This window comes from Sapajus apella, unplaced genomic scaffold (genome assembly GCF_009761245.1).
Source record: "Sapajus apella isolate SASKATOON/1434 unplaced genomic scaffold, GSC_monkey_1.0 scaffold35, whole genome shotgun sequence".
Lineage (NCBI taxonomy): Eukaryota > Metazoa > Chordata > Mammalia > Primates > Cebidae > Sapajus > Sapajus apella.
In genome coordinates this window covers 3,073,953-3,090,431 of record NW_022436975.1, presented here as the reverse complement: position 1 = coordinate 3,090,431, position 16,479 = coordinate 3,073,953, and the positions used below count along the sequence as shown (strand labels likewise).

Below are 16,479 nucleotides of genomic sequence, written 5' to 3'. Positions count from 1 at the left end.
TGGCGAAAGTTGCTGTTCTGCCCTGTTCAGGCAGCTCACTGAGGCTTTTCAGCCTGGTGAAGATCTCCTGTTCTGTGGGTTGTAGAGGGCTTGGGTGGAGTGCTACATCCAAACTGAAGTCCCAGAGGGGAAGATCCCCCAGTCCTCCAGTTGGTTGCACATACCTCCTGGGTGGGGCAGTGCCCCACCTTGCCTCAACTTGCCCTATTTTGTTTATACCCACTGTCCAACCAGACCCACAAAATAAACCTGGTACCTTGTTTGGAATTGTGGAGACCACTCAGCTTATGCCTCTCTCTTGCTGGGAGCTGCTTTCTGGAGCTGCCTTTTATTTGGCCATCTTGGGATCCCCCCTAGCCTAACATGTCTTAAAGAACTAGACAAGCAAGAGCAAACCAAACCCAAAATTAATAGAAAAATAAAAAGAATAAACATCAGAGCAGAAATAAATGATATTGAAACAAATAAAACAATCCAAAAGATCAACAAAGTAAAAGTTGGTTTTTTAAAGAGATAAATAATATTGACAAATCTTTAACAGAACAAAAAAAAAAAGGAGAAATAACCAAATAAATAAAATTAGAGATGAAAAATGATACATTACCACTGATATGACAGAAATTCAAAGGATCATGGGTGGCTATTAAGAGCAAATATATGCCAATAAATTGGAAAATCCAGGGGAAATAGGTAAATTTCTAGACACATACAACTTACTAAGATTGAATCATGAAGAAATTCAATACCAAGACAGACCAATAACTAGTAAGAAGATCAGAGCTCTAATAAGTCTCCAGTAAAGAAAAGCTGGGGACCAGATGGCTTCACTTCTGAATTCTATCAAACATTTAAAGAACTAATACCAATCCTATTTAAACTCTTTCAAAAAATAGAGAAGGAAATACTTCCATACTTAGTCTATGCAGACAGCTTTTTCCTGATACCAAAAGCAAAGAAAGACACATCCATAAAAGGAAACTACAGGCCAACATTTCTGATGAATATGGATGCAAAAATCTTCAACAACATAATATCAACCCAAATCCAACAACACACTAAAAAAATCATTTATCATGACCAACAGGGATTTATCACAGAGATTCAACAATGGTTCAACATACGCAATTCAATCAATGATACATCATATCAACAGAATAAGGAACAACAACCATATGATCATTTAAATTGATGCTATAAAACCATTTGATAAAATTGAATATCCTTCATGATAAAAAAAAAAAGCTGAGAATAAAAGGACCATGCCTTAACATGATAAAATCCATATATTACAGATCCAAGGTAGTAGTATAATAAATAGGAAAAAACTGAAAGCCTTCCCTGAAAGCATTTTTGTCTGAATCATAACAAAGAAGCCCACTTTCCTAACTGTTATTCTACTTAGTATTGGAAGTTCTAGCTAGAGCAGTCAGAGAAGAGAAACAACTAACGAGTACCTAAATTGGAAAATAATAAGTCAAATTTTCTTTGTTTGTAGATGTTATAATCTAATATTTGAAAAATCTGAAGACACCTAAAAACTATTAGAATGTATAAACAAATTCAGTAAAGTTGTAGGATTCAAAATCCACATATAAAAATCAGTAGCATTTCTAAAAGTCAACAGTGAACAATTTGAAAAATAAATCAAAACTGTAACACCATTTGTAATAACCACAAATAACAAAGAAATGAAAGATCACTACAATGAAAACTATAAAACATTGGTGAAAGAAATTGAAAAGAATACAAAACAAACAAAGATGCTTTATGTTCCTGGATCGTAAGAATCAGTGTTGTTAAAATGTCCATATTACCCAAATCAATCTACAGACTCAATGCAATTTCTATCAAAATGCCAATGACATTCTTTACATAAATATAAAAACAATCCTAAAATTTATTTGGAACTATAAAATACCCAGAATAAACAAAGCTATTCTGAGCACAAAGAAGAAAACTAGAGGAATTACATTGCTTCATTTCTAATTATGCTAAGAGATGTAGTAAGCAGAGTGGCATGATACTGTTAAAAACAGACACATAGATCAGTGGAACAGAATAGAGAACCCAGAAACAAATTCATACACCTACAGCGAATTCATTTTCAAAAAGTGTGCCAAGAATATACATTGGGGAAATGACAGTCTCTTCAATCAATGATGCTGGGAAAACTGGATGGAAATAGACACCCATTTTTCATGATGAGATTATTCCATTACATGGCTATATAAAAGTATCTCTTGCACCCCATAAACATATATATCTACCATAGATGTAGAAAACCCTAAATACTCCGAAAATTGTTATAACTAATAAATGACTTTAGTAAGTTTGCAGAATTCACAATAAACATAGAATTAGTAGTTTTATGTACACCAATAGCAAACTAACATAAAAAGAAATTAGGTAGTAATTTCATTTACAGTGGACACAGAGAAATACTTAGGAGCAAAGTTAACCAAAAATAGAACGATCTCTACAATAAAAACGATAAAGCATTGATAAAAGAAATAGAAGGGAATCCAAACAAATGAAAAGGTATTCTGTGTTCATGGATTGGGGGAATTAATATTATTGAAAAGCCAATATTAACCAAATACATCTATATATTTAATAAAATCCTTATCGAAATGACAATTCCATTTTTCACATTTTTTTAAAGCAATGTTCAAATTCATATGGAAATGTAAAAGACTCCAAATAGACAAGGCAATCTTGAGCAAGAAGAACAAAGTCAGGACATCATACTACATGACTTTAAAATATACTACAAATATATACTAAACAAAATGCATGGTTCTGGCATAAAACAGATACATAAACCAATGGAACAGAGGAGAAAACCCAAGAATAAATCAATACGCTTACAACTAACAAAAGTGTCAAGAACACATATCGGGGAAGGAACAGTTTTTTCAATAACGATGTTGGGAAAACTGGGCATCCACACTCAGAAAAATGAAACTAGACACTATCTCTCCCCACACACAAAATCCAAAACAAAATGGCTTAAAGACTTAAATGTAAAACCTGAAACCTTGAAGAAAGCGTAAGGAAATAACTCCATGACATTGGACGGGGCAAGGATTTTTTAAAATAAGACTTCAAAAGCACAGGCAACAATAGCAAAAATAGACAAACAGGATTGTGTCAAACTAAAAAAATAAATAAATAAAAACAAAAAACCTCTCTGCTCATTAAAGGAAATAACTAACAAAGTGAAGAGACAACTCACAGAGTGGAAAAAAAATTGCAAATTTCTTGTCTGACAAGAGATTAATACCATACAATATAAGAAGCTCGAAAAACTCAATAGCAAGAAACTTTGCAATTGGATTTAAAAATGGGCAAAGGCTGGGCGCAGTGGCTCACGCTTGTAATCCCAGCACTTTGGGAGGCTGAGGCGGGTGGATCACGAGGTCAAGCGATCGAGACCATCCTGGTCAACATGGTGAAACCCCGTCTCTACTAAAAATGCAAAAATTAGCTGGGCGTGGTGGCGCATGCCTGTAGTCCCAGCTACTCGGGAGGCTGAGGCAGGAGAATTGCTTGAACCCAGGAGGCGGAGGTTGCGGTGAGCCGAGACCGCGCCATTGTACTCCAGCCTGGGTAACATGAGTGAAACTCCGTCTCAAATAAATAAATAAATAAAAATGGGCAAACGATCTGAATAGGCATTTCTAAAAAGAATACATACAAATGGCCAACAGACACATTTAAAACTGCTCAAAATCACTAATCATCAGTGAAATGCAAATCAAAACCAAAATGAGATATTACCTCACACCCGTTCAAATGGCTATTGGCAATAATAATAATAATAATAACAACAAACTCTGGTAAGGATGTGGAGGAAGGACAACTCAGTGTACTGTTGTTGGAAATGTAAATTGGTACAACCATTATGGAAAACAGTATAGTAGTTTCTCAAAAAATCAAAATTGAATTACCACATAATCCAGCAATCCCATTACTGAGTATATATTTGAAGACCATGAAATCAGTACATCAAAGAGATAGGTGCACTCCCAGTAAGCAGCACTATTCACAATTGCTGAGATATGGTATCAACATAAATGTCCATATACAAATGAATGAATAAAGAACATGTGGCATATATATATATATATATCTGCAACTATAAAATGGAATGAAATCTTGTCCTTTGCGGCAACATGAATGAACTTGGGGAATATTATGTTAAGTAAAATAACCCATGCATAGAAATACAAACATCACATGATCTCATTCCTCAGTGTTATCTAAGAAAAATTGATCTCATAGAAGTAGAGAGTGGAATAATGGTTACCAGTGGCTGGGGAGGGGGAGAGTGGGGGAGATCCAGAGAGGTTTGCCTGTGGTTACAAAGTTACAGTTACACAGCAAGAGTAAGTTCTGATGTTCTATTATACAGTAGGGTAACCATAGCAAATAACCATGTAGCGTAAACTTCAACATAGCTAGGAGACATTTTGAATGTTACCACCAAAAGAAATGATAAATATTTAAAGTGATGGATTTGGCAATTAGTCTGATTTACTTATTATGCAAAGTATATATGATTTGAAATATTACACTGTTCACCACCCATGTGTACAATTATTATGTTTCAATTTTATAAAAACATTAATTAGAACATACGAGAAGTTTTATCGACAACAACAAATAATTACAAAGCTAGGGGACTTACTCTTGCTGTGTAACTTGTTAACTACTGACTTTAGACAGTGTAGAACTACAGTATTCAAGACAGTGTTGTATTCATGTCAAGAGACACATATAGATGAAAGGCAACAGCATTTGGAGTCCAGAAATAGACCCACGTGTATGTGGTCAATTTGTTTTTTGATAAAAGGAATAATAATTCAGTGAAGAAAGAATAATATTTTCAACAAACATGCTGGAACTATTGTATCTCCCCTTAAAAATAGCTTTGATTTACACCTCACTTTTGAAACAAGTATTAAATAAAAATAAATTATAGATTTAAAATAAAAAGAATATTGTAAAAAAACTAGGATAAAAATAGTTGAAAATGTATTTCCTGTGTCAGGAAAAGACTTATTAAATGTAATTTGAAAAGTATGATCCATTAATATACAATGAATTGGACTTCATCAAATTTAAAAACTTCTCTGCTTGGGCAACATTTGAAGAGACAGTTCACAGAAGGATATATGCAGATGGCAAATAAGCACATGAAAGATGCTCAATGTCATTATCCTTTGGGGAAATGAAAATTAAAATTTAACAGATCAACACATCTATTAGAATGTCCAAAATTTAAAAGGGTGACTGTAAGGGTTATGTAGCAGATTTTCTTTACACTGCTGGTGTCAAGATGAAATGTAAAACCCTTTGGAAAACAGTTTTGCAGTTTCTTAAAATGTTTAAAATACACATCCATTATATCCAGTTATCACACTACTAGAGTTTTACCCAAATGTAATAAAAGCATATGTCAATGCAAAAGTTTGTTCATAAATATTTATATCAGCTTTATCTGTAACACACTAAAACTTGAAATCAAGCAAATGTGCATTAATAGGATAATATACAATTTTTACAAATGGTGACACAGTCACCGATAAAATACTACTCAGCATTATAAAGGTTGATGACTTGATGAATGCTGTTAAATAAATAATATGAAAAATAATTATGCTGTGTGAAAGAAGCCACAAAAATTCATACATGCGGTAAGATTCCATTTATATAACAATCTGGAAAATGCAAACCAAGACAATATTGCAATATTGATCACCCCTCCCTCAGGATTTTGAAAATCTATGTAGTTAGAAAAGAAAGCAAATGAGAGTTAAGACAGTTCTTCCAATAATGTGTCCCATGTACATATGTGTATAAATTCAACACACACACATACACAACTTTCTGTTATTTGAATAACCCTTTTCCAAGTAGTCTAAAGTGTACATTTTATTTTAATTGTAATACATAAGTTTCTCCATAATTAGGTGTGGGCTCTTTTAGTTTAACTGTAAAATAACATTTATACCCCATTTTCCTGTGAAATTTCCATCACATTTGTTATCAATAATTTATAAACTAGTGGGTTTTCCAAGAGTTAATTTATACAGACATATTACTTTTTTGAGGTGGATTCTCCTTTAGATCATAAAATGCCAGCATATTTTATACCAGGTGTTATAAAATACACCAGAACAAGAGGCTCATTATCCCCAGATTGTATGAGTCTATAATTTGTTTTCAACATTTATAAGTTGAATGTATAAAGAACTAGGAGAATTTCTGTCTCAAATTGGAAAAAAAAAATAGATTTTGACATCCCTCCAAAAATAAAGACCAATTGTCAGTTTCATTAATAGAATATTTTGTTTAAATACACACACACACACATACACACACACCTTCAAGAAAGCTAAAATTGAATGGATTAAATACACAGCTGATTAGATTATAAATTTTAGGCTAGCTGATGTTAAATGTTGCTACATCATTATTATGCCCTGCCAATGTAAGCCACCATACTGCCAGAAACTAGGTCCAGTTATAGTGCCACAAAACTTGCTGTTCTTGCCAAGGCTCAGCTGTTTTTCTTGAATAAATGCTCCTTGGATTCAGTGCGCCTTTGCAAATTTTCATATTTATTAAAAGTTGATGCTATTTTTGCTGTTTTTCTGTTGCTTTTATACAGAAGCAAATTGTTGTCAAGTCCACTCCTCTTTCTTTTCTGATGCCACTCCAGAAATGGAGTTTTAAGGTTTCCTGTAATTCCTTAGCTCTCCCCAGCATGATAAGAGACTCTAGTCACTCTATGTCAACTGCCCACATTCTATGTGTGGTATGTACACATCTTTAATAATGTGTTTAAATGATTATGATTAGTCAAATATAAATATTTCTATAGGAATAGCTACCCGAGTTAATATGTTTTTTAAATAAGCATAATGTTATTAATTTAAACTAATATAAACAATTTGATTACATTATTTTATATATTGCCTGATACAAAGATCATTATATTAATATTTTAATGATGAATTAATACTTTGTTATGTTACTCCCTGGTAATTATAGGAGAAACTTATTGAAAATGATATTTTTGTGGGAGGAATTAGATCTATTTCAGGATGAAGAAATTTCAGTTAAAAATAAGTAAAAATTTAATCGATTATGTAATCAATTGTAAAAATTCATTTCAGTTAAAAATGAGTAAAAATTTAATCAATCAAATGTAATCAATTATGATCTAATGGGCTAGGTAAATACAGCAATGTGACTTAGGCCTAGTTCTGGGCCTGTATGCCTTGACTGCTAATGCAATGAGGGAATTAACACAGCATCACTTGATATTCATTCAATTATAGGCTGTTTTGTTCATCAGCTAGACCACTGTCCTGCCTTTCATCTTTTCAACAGAAAATTATCAAGGCAAGTTGAATTCAACGTGTTTACCGTAAAAATGAACCAAATCAGGCCGGGCACGGTTGCTCACACCTGTAATCCCAGCACTTTGGGAGGCCAAGGTGAGAGGATCACTTAAGGTCGGGAGTTCGAGACTAGCCTGGCCAACATGGTAAAACCGTGTCTCTACTAAAAATGCAAAAAGTAGCCAGGCATGGTGGCGCATGCCTGTAATCCAAGCTGCTCAGGAGGCTGAGGTAGGAGAATCGGGAGGTGGAGTTTGCAGTGAGGCAAGATCAGGCCACTGTGCTCCAACCTGGGTGACAGAAGAATACTCTCTCTCAAAAGAAAATAATAATAATAATAATAATAATAATAAATAATAATAATAAAAATCAAACAGGTGAATGTGTCCCAGATGTATGGAGAAAATGGAATACTTACTCTTCACGAAAAGTGAAGTTGGAGATATACTGGTGTGATTTCAAGTGGGGACCATAACTAGGATTATGTAGTTGGTTAACTAATTTTAAGTGTAGGTGGTTTTTTCTCTCTCTCATTTTTGAACTCCTGTTTCATTTTTTTGCAACCACAAATTTTATCACCATGTCCTGTCCTTGTCTTACAATTTTGGTTTCTTTATTTTAAAAAATTATGATTAAAAATATTTGGATAGTTCCTTAATCGCTAAATTATGCATTTTTTATAATGGTTTATTTCCTCACATGGTTTATAATTTTGGACTCAACCCTGTTCTTCATATAGAGTGTTTTTCTTGAAAATCTCATGCATTCTGCAGTGTGGCAGAGTTCCTGTGGAGCTAATCTTAGCGCTGGTCTCTGCTGGACTGCAGTGGAGTTCTCTCTATGTTTTGCTTTTATTTTCATTTCTCTGGTCGGGGTAGTGGTACCACACAAGCAGTACAAGTTGAAATTCAAATCTCAGGGAGCAGAGAAGATCTGATTCACTGTAGCTTGGATAACTTTTAATATTTGTTTTGATACCCACAACATCAGGAATATGAGGGAGTTTTTTAACATATATCTCATCAGAAATGGGGTTACATGTGTTTTTAAATTTCAATTCCTTAAAGTGGTGCAGATTTTACTAAGTAGGAAATGTACTCTAGTCTCTTAATGCATTGTTATCATACTGTGCGGTGAGTTTTCCTAATTTTGCAGTAATACAAATGTTGAACTATAAACTCATCCTATTTTTAAAAATTCTTCTTATATAGGATGGAAACTAGCAGGAAAAAACTCTATTAACACTTGTTTTCGGGTTTCTTAAATACCAGGATGCATTTGTTAGGATTTTCAAAATTCTGAGCTGCTAAGACAATTGAAATAAAATCTAAAATAATTTTGAATTATGTAATTTCAGATTTAAAATAATTATATAATGAAAAACATTAACATGCTAGCAAATAAAATGATGAATACTAATGCATCTCTATGCTTATATATGAGTATGTGTCAGAATATTATGAACCTAGTGTTAGAATATTAAACAGTTTTTATTATTTTTTCTATGTAAGATTGATTCAAATTCTCATTTAGTATTATTCTAAACTTGGATATAAGCACAGGTGGCAAGGAGTGCTCCCAATCAGCAAGCTGACTGTGAGAAGTGTTAGCTGTAGTCGTCATCATGATTACAGAACAACTTTGGAACTACAGGGCAATGACCGCTTGCAGTAACATATTACACCTATATTAATATTTTCCATGATGAGGTTATAATGGGGCGGTGATGACACAGGTCTAAAGTCATTCTTAAATTAAAAAATTAACATTTTTTATTTTGGACAACTCACAAAACAATAGATTCCCATTTTAATAGATCTGACAGGCCTTGTCTACTGATAGGCATTATAATCTTTTCCCATGGCTGATGCTTCCTTGCATTTGAGTAATTTCTTATTAATGACATTTTCCCTCTACTGGAACCCTATAAAAGCATTAAACTGCTACAATCCCAGCACTTTGGGAGGCCGAGGCGGGTGGATCACTACGTCAAGAGATTGAGACCATCCTGGTCAACATGGTGAAACCCCGCCTCTACTAAAAATACAAAAAAATATTAGCTGGGCATTGTGGCGCGTGCCTGTAGTCCCAGCTACTCAGGAGGCTGAGGTAGAAGAATTGCTTGAACCCAGGAAGCAGGGGTTGTGGTGAGCTGAGATCGCACCATTGCACTCCAGCCTGGGTAACAAGAGTGAAACTCCGTCTCAAAAAAAAAAAAAAAAAAAGCATTAAACTGTAGCTCTCAAGATGACACCTATCTTGGACTACACCTGTCTATAGTTCTTAAGGTGACACCCATGCTAGAATCACCAGGGACAGCATGAGAGCAACAAAGGGAGCTTCCCAGATGTCATTAGAGAGCAAGTAAGCAGAGGCTACTGGTGACAGCTCTGGCTTCCACACTGTAAGTAAGGGCCTTAAAAACAACTACAGGCTGCTGCAGAATGTGGCAAGACAAGTACACCACTCCAACTTCTGCATTTATCCAAAATATCAACTTGGCTCAGCACACCGAGGGCCTTAAGGTAGGAGGGAGGGGATCCCTGGAGCTGAAAAGAACTAGTTCAGATCGTTATAGACACAATGAACTCTCCAAAGCTGTTCTCACGTGTGTTCTAGTTACACATGGCTTTGCAGGTTGGTCTGGTCTAACAGCATCATCAATGATACAAATTCTACAAAACATAAATTCTGTATTCCAACGAATAAGTGTAAACATTTAGAAATGCTAATGATAATAATAGCATAGACTGATAACTTTACATGTGCTATTATTTAATCCTCAAAATAAACTTACAGGATAGTCGCCCTTATACAAATGTTACTGATAAGGGAACTGGGGTTTAGATAAGAAAAGGATCTTACATTTTATAAGTAGAAGAGCATTTAAACACTTTTATCATTAAAATTAATTCGTGATTTATGAATCATTTATAAATAGTTTAGATATTTAGATTTGATCAATGGTTTCAAATCAAAGTTGATATCAAGTGTAAGAAATTTATAGAGATGAATAATCAAAATTATTTTTGTTCTATGTATTAACTAAGACTCATTTGAAATACTGTCTGCAAATTGTGAAAAATCCATTAGAATTTTGAGATAAATCAAAAGTAGGCTTCCCAAAAGATAAGATATACTAAAACTATCTTATGTAAATAAGACTGTAAGTTCTTCAACAATGTATTCAAATCCATATAATTATTTTGTATAAGCAATAATTTTTGACTTACATACAAATTTTTAAAACTACTTTTTAATATAAGTAGAACAAATATATTACATAATGTGAAAGAAATATCTGAAATGTATGTTTCTCACTGAAGATAGTAAATGACAGTATCAGCTGTTTCTGTCTATAAATCAGATAGCATTATTTCTATAATAAATAAAATTAAAGAAATATATTATTTAGTTTTTCATGTATGTTTTGATCTTACCTGTTGATTTACAGGAAAGTTTCTGTTGATTTTTTTAATCTGCAATGATAAATAAATAATAAAAGTGAGAAGAACAAGAATATGGTAACACAAGTTCCCAGAATTTTATGCAGATGATTTTTAGTGAGCTAATATATTAATATCTTATTTTGATATCCTGAAATCATCACATATAAAACAACATATATCAACAGGTATTTTTCTTTTTAAAATTGACTATCAAATTATTCTACATTTCGTAAGAAAACATTTTGGAAAAGATTTTACTTTAAAAATTTTTTAACTACGAGAAACCAAAAGCCTGTGCTCAATACAATCAAACAATACTGAATGATTATCTATCAAGAATGTAGACAGTAACTTTCTGTGGTTTATTTTTTGCACTTTGAAATTATTTTATATTATATTTGTTTTGGCACTCAAGAGAACAGGGAAGTACAATATCCAAATGCTAAAGGATAAAGTATGTGTGTTGAACATTTTCAGTCAAGAATCCAGATAAAGTATAACATTTACTTTAAGAAAATTTAATCAATGACATTTTATAAGAATTTAAAGTAGATCTTCAGAGAAACCATTTCCTCTGTGATATGCCATGGAAACAAACTTTAAATACCAAATAAAAATGAACATTAGGCTTGGATAAAAAAGCATTGCACAAAGTCTTTCTTCAACAGTGCTTTTACTAGTTAAAACAATGATCTTCTAAAGGCTTTATAAAGGAACTTAAACATGCTAACTCTGTATACACTCTGGTGTATACATTTACACCAGAATTAAGGCAGACTATTTTCACCCATAAATTGTCATCGACTTATTTTGTCTATTTTTCTTTCCCTTTTTTCCTACTGACTGCTGCGAAATAACAGGTCATTTAACAGAAAAAATACACAAAGTTGGAAAATCAACAAAGGTCACACCTACAAGAACAGGTTTACTAGCAAGGTGTTTGTCACTTAAAATGTAAAAATAGGATGTGGAGAAATAGGAATGCTTTTACACTGTTGCTGGAAGTGTAAATTAGTTCAATCATTGTGGAAGACAGTGTGGCAATTCCTCAAGGATCTAGAAATAGAAATACAATTTGACCCAGCAATCCCATTCCTGGGTATATACCCAAAGGATTATAAATCATTCTATTATAAAGATACAGCCACATGTACGTTTATTGCAGCACTGCTCACTACAGTAAAGACTTGGAACCAACCCAAATGCCCATCAAAGATAGACTAACTAAAGAAGATGTGGCACATATACACCATGGAATATTATGCAGCCATAAAAAAGGATGAGTTCATGTCCTTTGTAGGGACATGGATGAAGCAGAAAACCATCATTCTCAGCAAACTGACACAAGAACAGAAAACCAAAAACCACATGTTCTCATTCATAAGTGAGTGTTGAACAATGAGAACACATGGACACAGGGAATGGATCATTACACACTGTGGCCTGTCAGGGGATGGGGGCTAGGGGAGAGTGAGCATTAAGAGAAATACCTAATGTAGATGATGGGGTGATAGATGCAGCAAACCACCATGGAATGTGTATATCTATGTAACAAATCTGCATGTTCTGCACATGTACCCCAGAACTTAAAGTATAATAAATAAATTTTTTTAAATGTAAAAATAAAAGAAACTTTGAAAACATATGTGAGATCTCAGTAAGGTTAGGTACAGAAACCATGTACTTCTTACATTATTATAATCCTTTCAATATACCTTTTGGCTCTGCTGAAGATTCTGCTAAAGAATCTCTGAACTTACTCACATGCCTTCCGCTAAAATCAGCATAGCCTGGAAATGCATATGGAAAAAGCTGATCTCTAAACATCTTTTATTAATCAGTTTAAAAAATCTACACTGAGTACTTTGTCAAACTCTACTTTTTGCTAGTTCATATGAATTGTAATAAATAATTCTGAAACTTACCTAATATTGTACGTAAAACCTTGGCTTCAATAATGTACTATGTAGCTTTGTAAACTTCCATATTTTTTAATCAGAAAAAATGTCCGAAACATCTTTCTAGGAAACTTGAAGATCAGCTAATTAGATAAGCACTTCATGATAAAAGTAGTGGTTGATGCAAACACAGGAAGTCTCATCCTGCTACCCTACCCTTGGGAGTGTTTGCAGAAATGAGTTGTTTTCTCCCACAGTGATCTGCTTTCTCTCCCCACTAGAGTGTTTACTAGACCATCAGAATTATTTACCCGTGAAGAGTTGTTGTATTATCAATTTTTGTTTTTGTTAGTTTCCCTTAGTACCATACCTGACTCACCTTGGGAAAGAATAGTAACTAATACATGAATGTTACTCTCTCTATCCTTTGAATAGTTTACTGTATCACATTATTACTGTTAAAATAACAAAATCTATTACCACTAACACTGCTCAAAAATAAGGCAAGAAAGTAGGAGCAATTTAGAATATAGAATATATTATAATATATTTTACATTGGAATATCTGTATCAAAAAATAGAATACAAAAAAGTAAAGGAGTTGTATATTACTGGCTAGAGAGTATAACAAGACAGTGAGATATACCAACGGCTAGAACAATGTGTAAAAAATAATAATATGTAAAAACTATGTTTGGAAAATATTGAAATGGTCTTTAGAAAATTATGTGTAGATTGTTTTTGTCATGTGGCAAATATAATCATATAATAATAACATAGAACAAGGCATTAAGTCAATTATTGAAGAAGTAATATTCTTTGAAGTGAAATATTAATAAATTGTGTTCCTCTTATAAATTGATGTCATCATAACCTTTCAAATACTGCTTCCATATAACTTCATAATACTTTATACTTGAATGATTTATGTTATCCCAGGATTATGTAAAAATATTCAAAAGGAAGGAGTCAATGCTTAAACACTGCAAAGCATAGTATTAATAGATTTATTTGGCAAGAAAGGAACTTGTATAAGCTGATTTCTACTGAAATTTGTAGCTTTTTAATTGTGTATTAGGGTAAGATAATCTATTCATGTTTATTCATGTCTTAATGGAAATAGAAACTTAACTAAACTACTGACTGCACAGGAATGGAAGGCAGAGAATCAAAATGAGTCATATAATGTCCAGCACAGAAAACTCCACCAGATACCCTAGTTGTGGCAGCAAGAAAAGGACATACATTGTATTCAGGGATTTTTTCCTGATGTTGTAGATACAAAATAATTCCTTGTTAAGATTTAAAATATGCTAACATTTTAAAATAAAACAGTAACTGAGGAAAGAGAGGAAATAATGAGAAATGTGATGGTTGGGTTGCCGGCAAGATGGCCGAATAGGTGCAGCTGTAGTCTGCAGTTGCCAGTGAGATCAATGCAGGCGGTTGATTTCTGCATATCCAATTGAGGTACCCAGCTCATCTCACTGGGACTGGTTAGACAGTGAGTGCTGCTGATGGTGGGTGAGCTGGAGCAGGGTGGAGCATCACCTCACCTGGGAAGTGCAAGGGGTCAGGGAACGCCCTCCCCTAGCCAAGGGAAGCTGTAAGGGACATTGCCATGAAAAACAATGCACTCCGGCCCAGATACTATGCTTTTTCTATGACCCTCACAACCTGCAGACCGGTGCCTACACCATTTTCTCTGGTGCCTACACCACAAGGGCTCTGTGTTTCAAGCAAAAAACTGGGCAGCCATTTGGGCAGACACTGAGCTAGCTGCACGAGCTTTGTTGTTGTTGTTGTTGTTTGTTTTTTTTTTTTCATGCCCCAGTGGCACTTGGAATGCCAGTAAGACAGAACTGTACACTCTCCCCTGGAAAGGGGGCTGAAGTCAAAGAGCCAAGTGGTCTAGCTCAGCAGATCCCACCCCATGGAGCCCAGCAAGCTAAGATCTACCAGCTTGAAATTCTCACTGCCAGCACAGCATTCTGAAATCGACCTGGGACACTAGAGCTTGGTGAGGGGAGGAGCATTTGCCATTACTGAGGCTTCAGTAGGCAGTTTTCCCCTCAATGAAAACAAAGATACTGGGAAGTTAGGTCTGGGTGGAGGCGACTGCAGCTCAGCAAAGCCACTGTGGCCAGACTGCCTCTCATGATTCCTTCTTTCTGGGAAGGCCATCTCTTAAAGAAAGGCAGCAGCCCCAATTAGGGGCTTAGAGATAAAACTTGCACCACCCTGTGACAGAGTACCTGGGGGAAGGGGCATCTGTGGGGACAGCTTCAGCAGACTTAAATGTTCCTGCCTGCTGGCTCTGAAGAGAGCAGCAGATCTCCCAGCACAGTGCTCAAGTTCTGCAAAAGGACACACTGACTTTTCTAGTGTGTCCCTGACCCCAGTTCCTCCTGATTGGGAGACACCTCTCAGCAGGGGTTGACAGACACTTGATGCAGGAGAGCTCTGACTGGCAACTGGCTGGTGTCCCTCTGAGACGAAACCTCCAGAGGAACAAACAGGCAGGCATCTTTGCTGTTCTGCAGCCTTTGCTGGTGATACCCAGGCAAAGAATGTCTGGAGTGGACCTCCAGCAACTCCAGCAGGCCTGGAGCAGAGGAGCCTGTTAGAAGGAAAACTAACAAACAGAAGGAAATAGCATCAACATCAACAAAAAGGATGTCCAAACAGAAACCTCATTTGAAGGTCACCAACATCAAAGACCAATGGTAGATAAATCCACAAAGATTAGGAAAGCCAGAAGAAAAGGCTGAAAATTCCAAAAATTAGAATGCATCTCCTCCAATGGTTCTCAACTCCTCACCAGCAACAGAACAAAACTGGACAGAGAATGAGTGTGACAATTGACAGAAATAGGCTTCAGAAGGTGAGCAATAACAGACTCCTCCAAGCTAAAGGAGCATGTTCTAACCCAATGTGAGGAAGTTAAGTACCGTGAAAAAAGGTTAAAGGAATAGCTACTAGAATAACTAGTTCAGAGAAGAGTGTAAATGACCTGATGGAGCGTAAAATCACAGCATGAGGACTGCATAAAGCATACACAAGTATCAATAGCCAAATTGATCAGGCAGAAGAAAGGATATCAGAGATTGAAGATCAACTTAATGAAATAAAGTGTGAAGACAAGATTAGAGAAAAAAGTATGAAAAGAAATGAACAAAGCCTCCAAGAAATATGGGACTATATGAAAAGAGCAAACCTATGTTTAATTAGTGTAACTGAAAGTGATGGGGAGAATGGAACCAAACCGGAAAACACTCTTCAAGGTATTATCCCTTAGAACTTCCCCAACCTAGCAAGACAGGCCAACATTCAAATTCAGGAAATAGAGAGAACACCACAAATATACTACTAGAGAAGAGCAACCCCAAGACACATAATTATCAGATTCACTAAGGTTGAAATGAAACATCAACAACAAAAATGTTGGGGAAGCCAGATAGAAAGTTCAGATTACCCACAAAGATCTCTCTGCAGGAACCATATAAGCCAGAAGAGATTGGGGTCCAATATTCAACATTCTTAAAAAAAATTTTTTTTAACCCAAAATTTCATATCCAGCCTAAGCTTCATGAGCAAAGGAAACATAAAATCCTTTACAGACAAGCAAATACTGAGAGATTTTGTCAGAACTAGGCCTGCCCTACAAGACCTCCTGAAGGAAGCACTAAATATAGAAATGAAAATCTGGTAGCAGCCACT

General features: G+C 34.8%; 1 protein-coding gene across 1 annotated transcript in view; it reads right to left on the bottom strand.

The window, feature by feature from the left end:
• Nucleotides 1-16,479, bottom strand: part of SNTG1 (syntrophin gamma 1) — a 384,071-nt gene that overhangs the window by 169,630 nt on the left and 197,962 nt on the right. Inside the window, exon 11 of the mRNA XM_032296050.1 lies at nt 10,853-10,891. Coding sequence (XP_032151941.1) covers nt 10,853-10,891 — 39 coding nt within the window. The remainder of the gene's footprint in view (nt 1-10,852; nt 10,892-16,479) is intronic.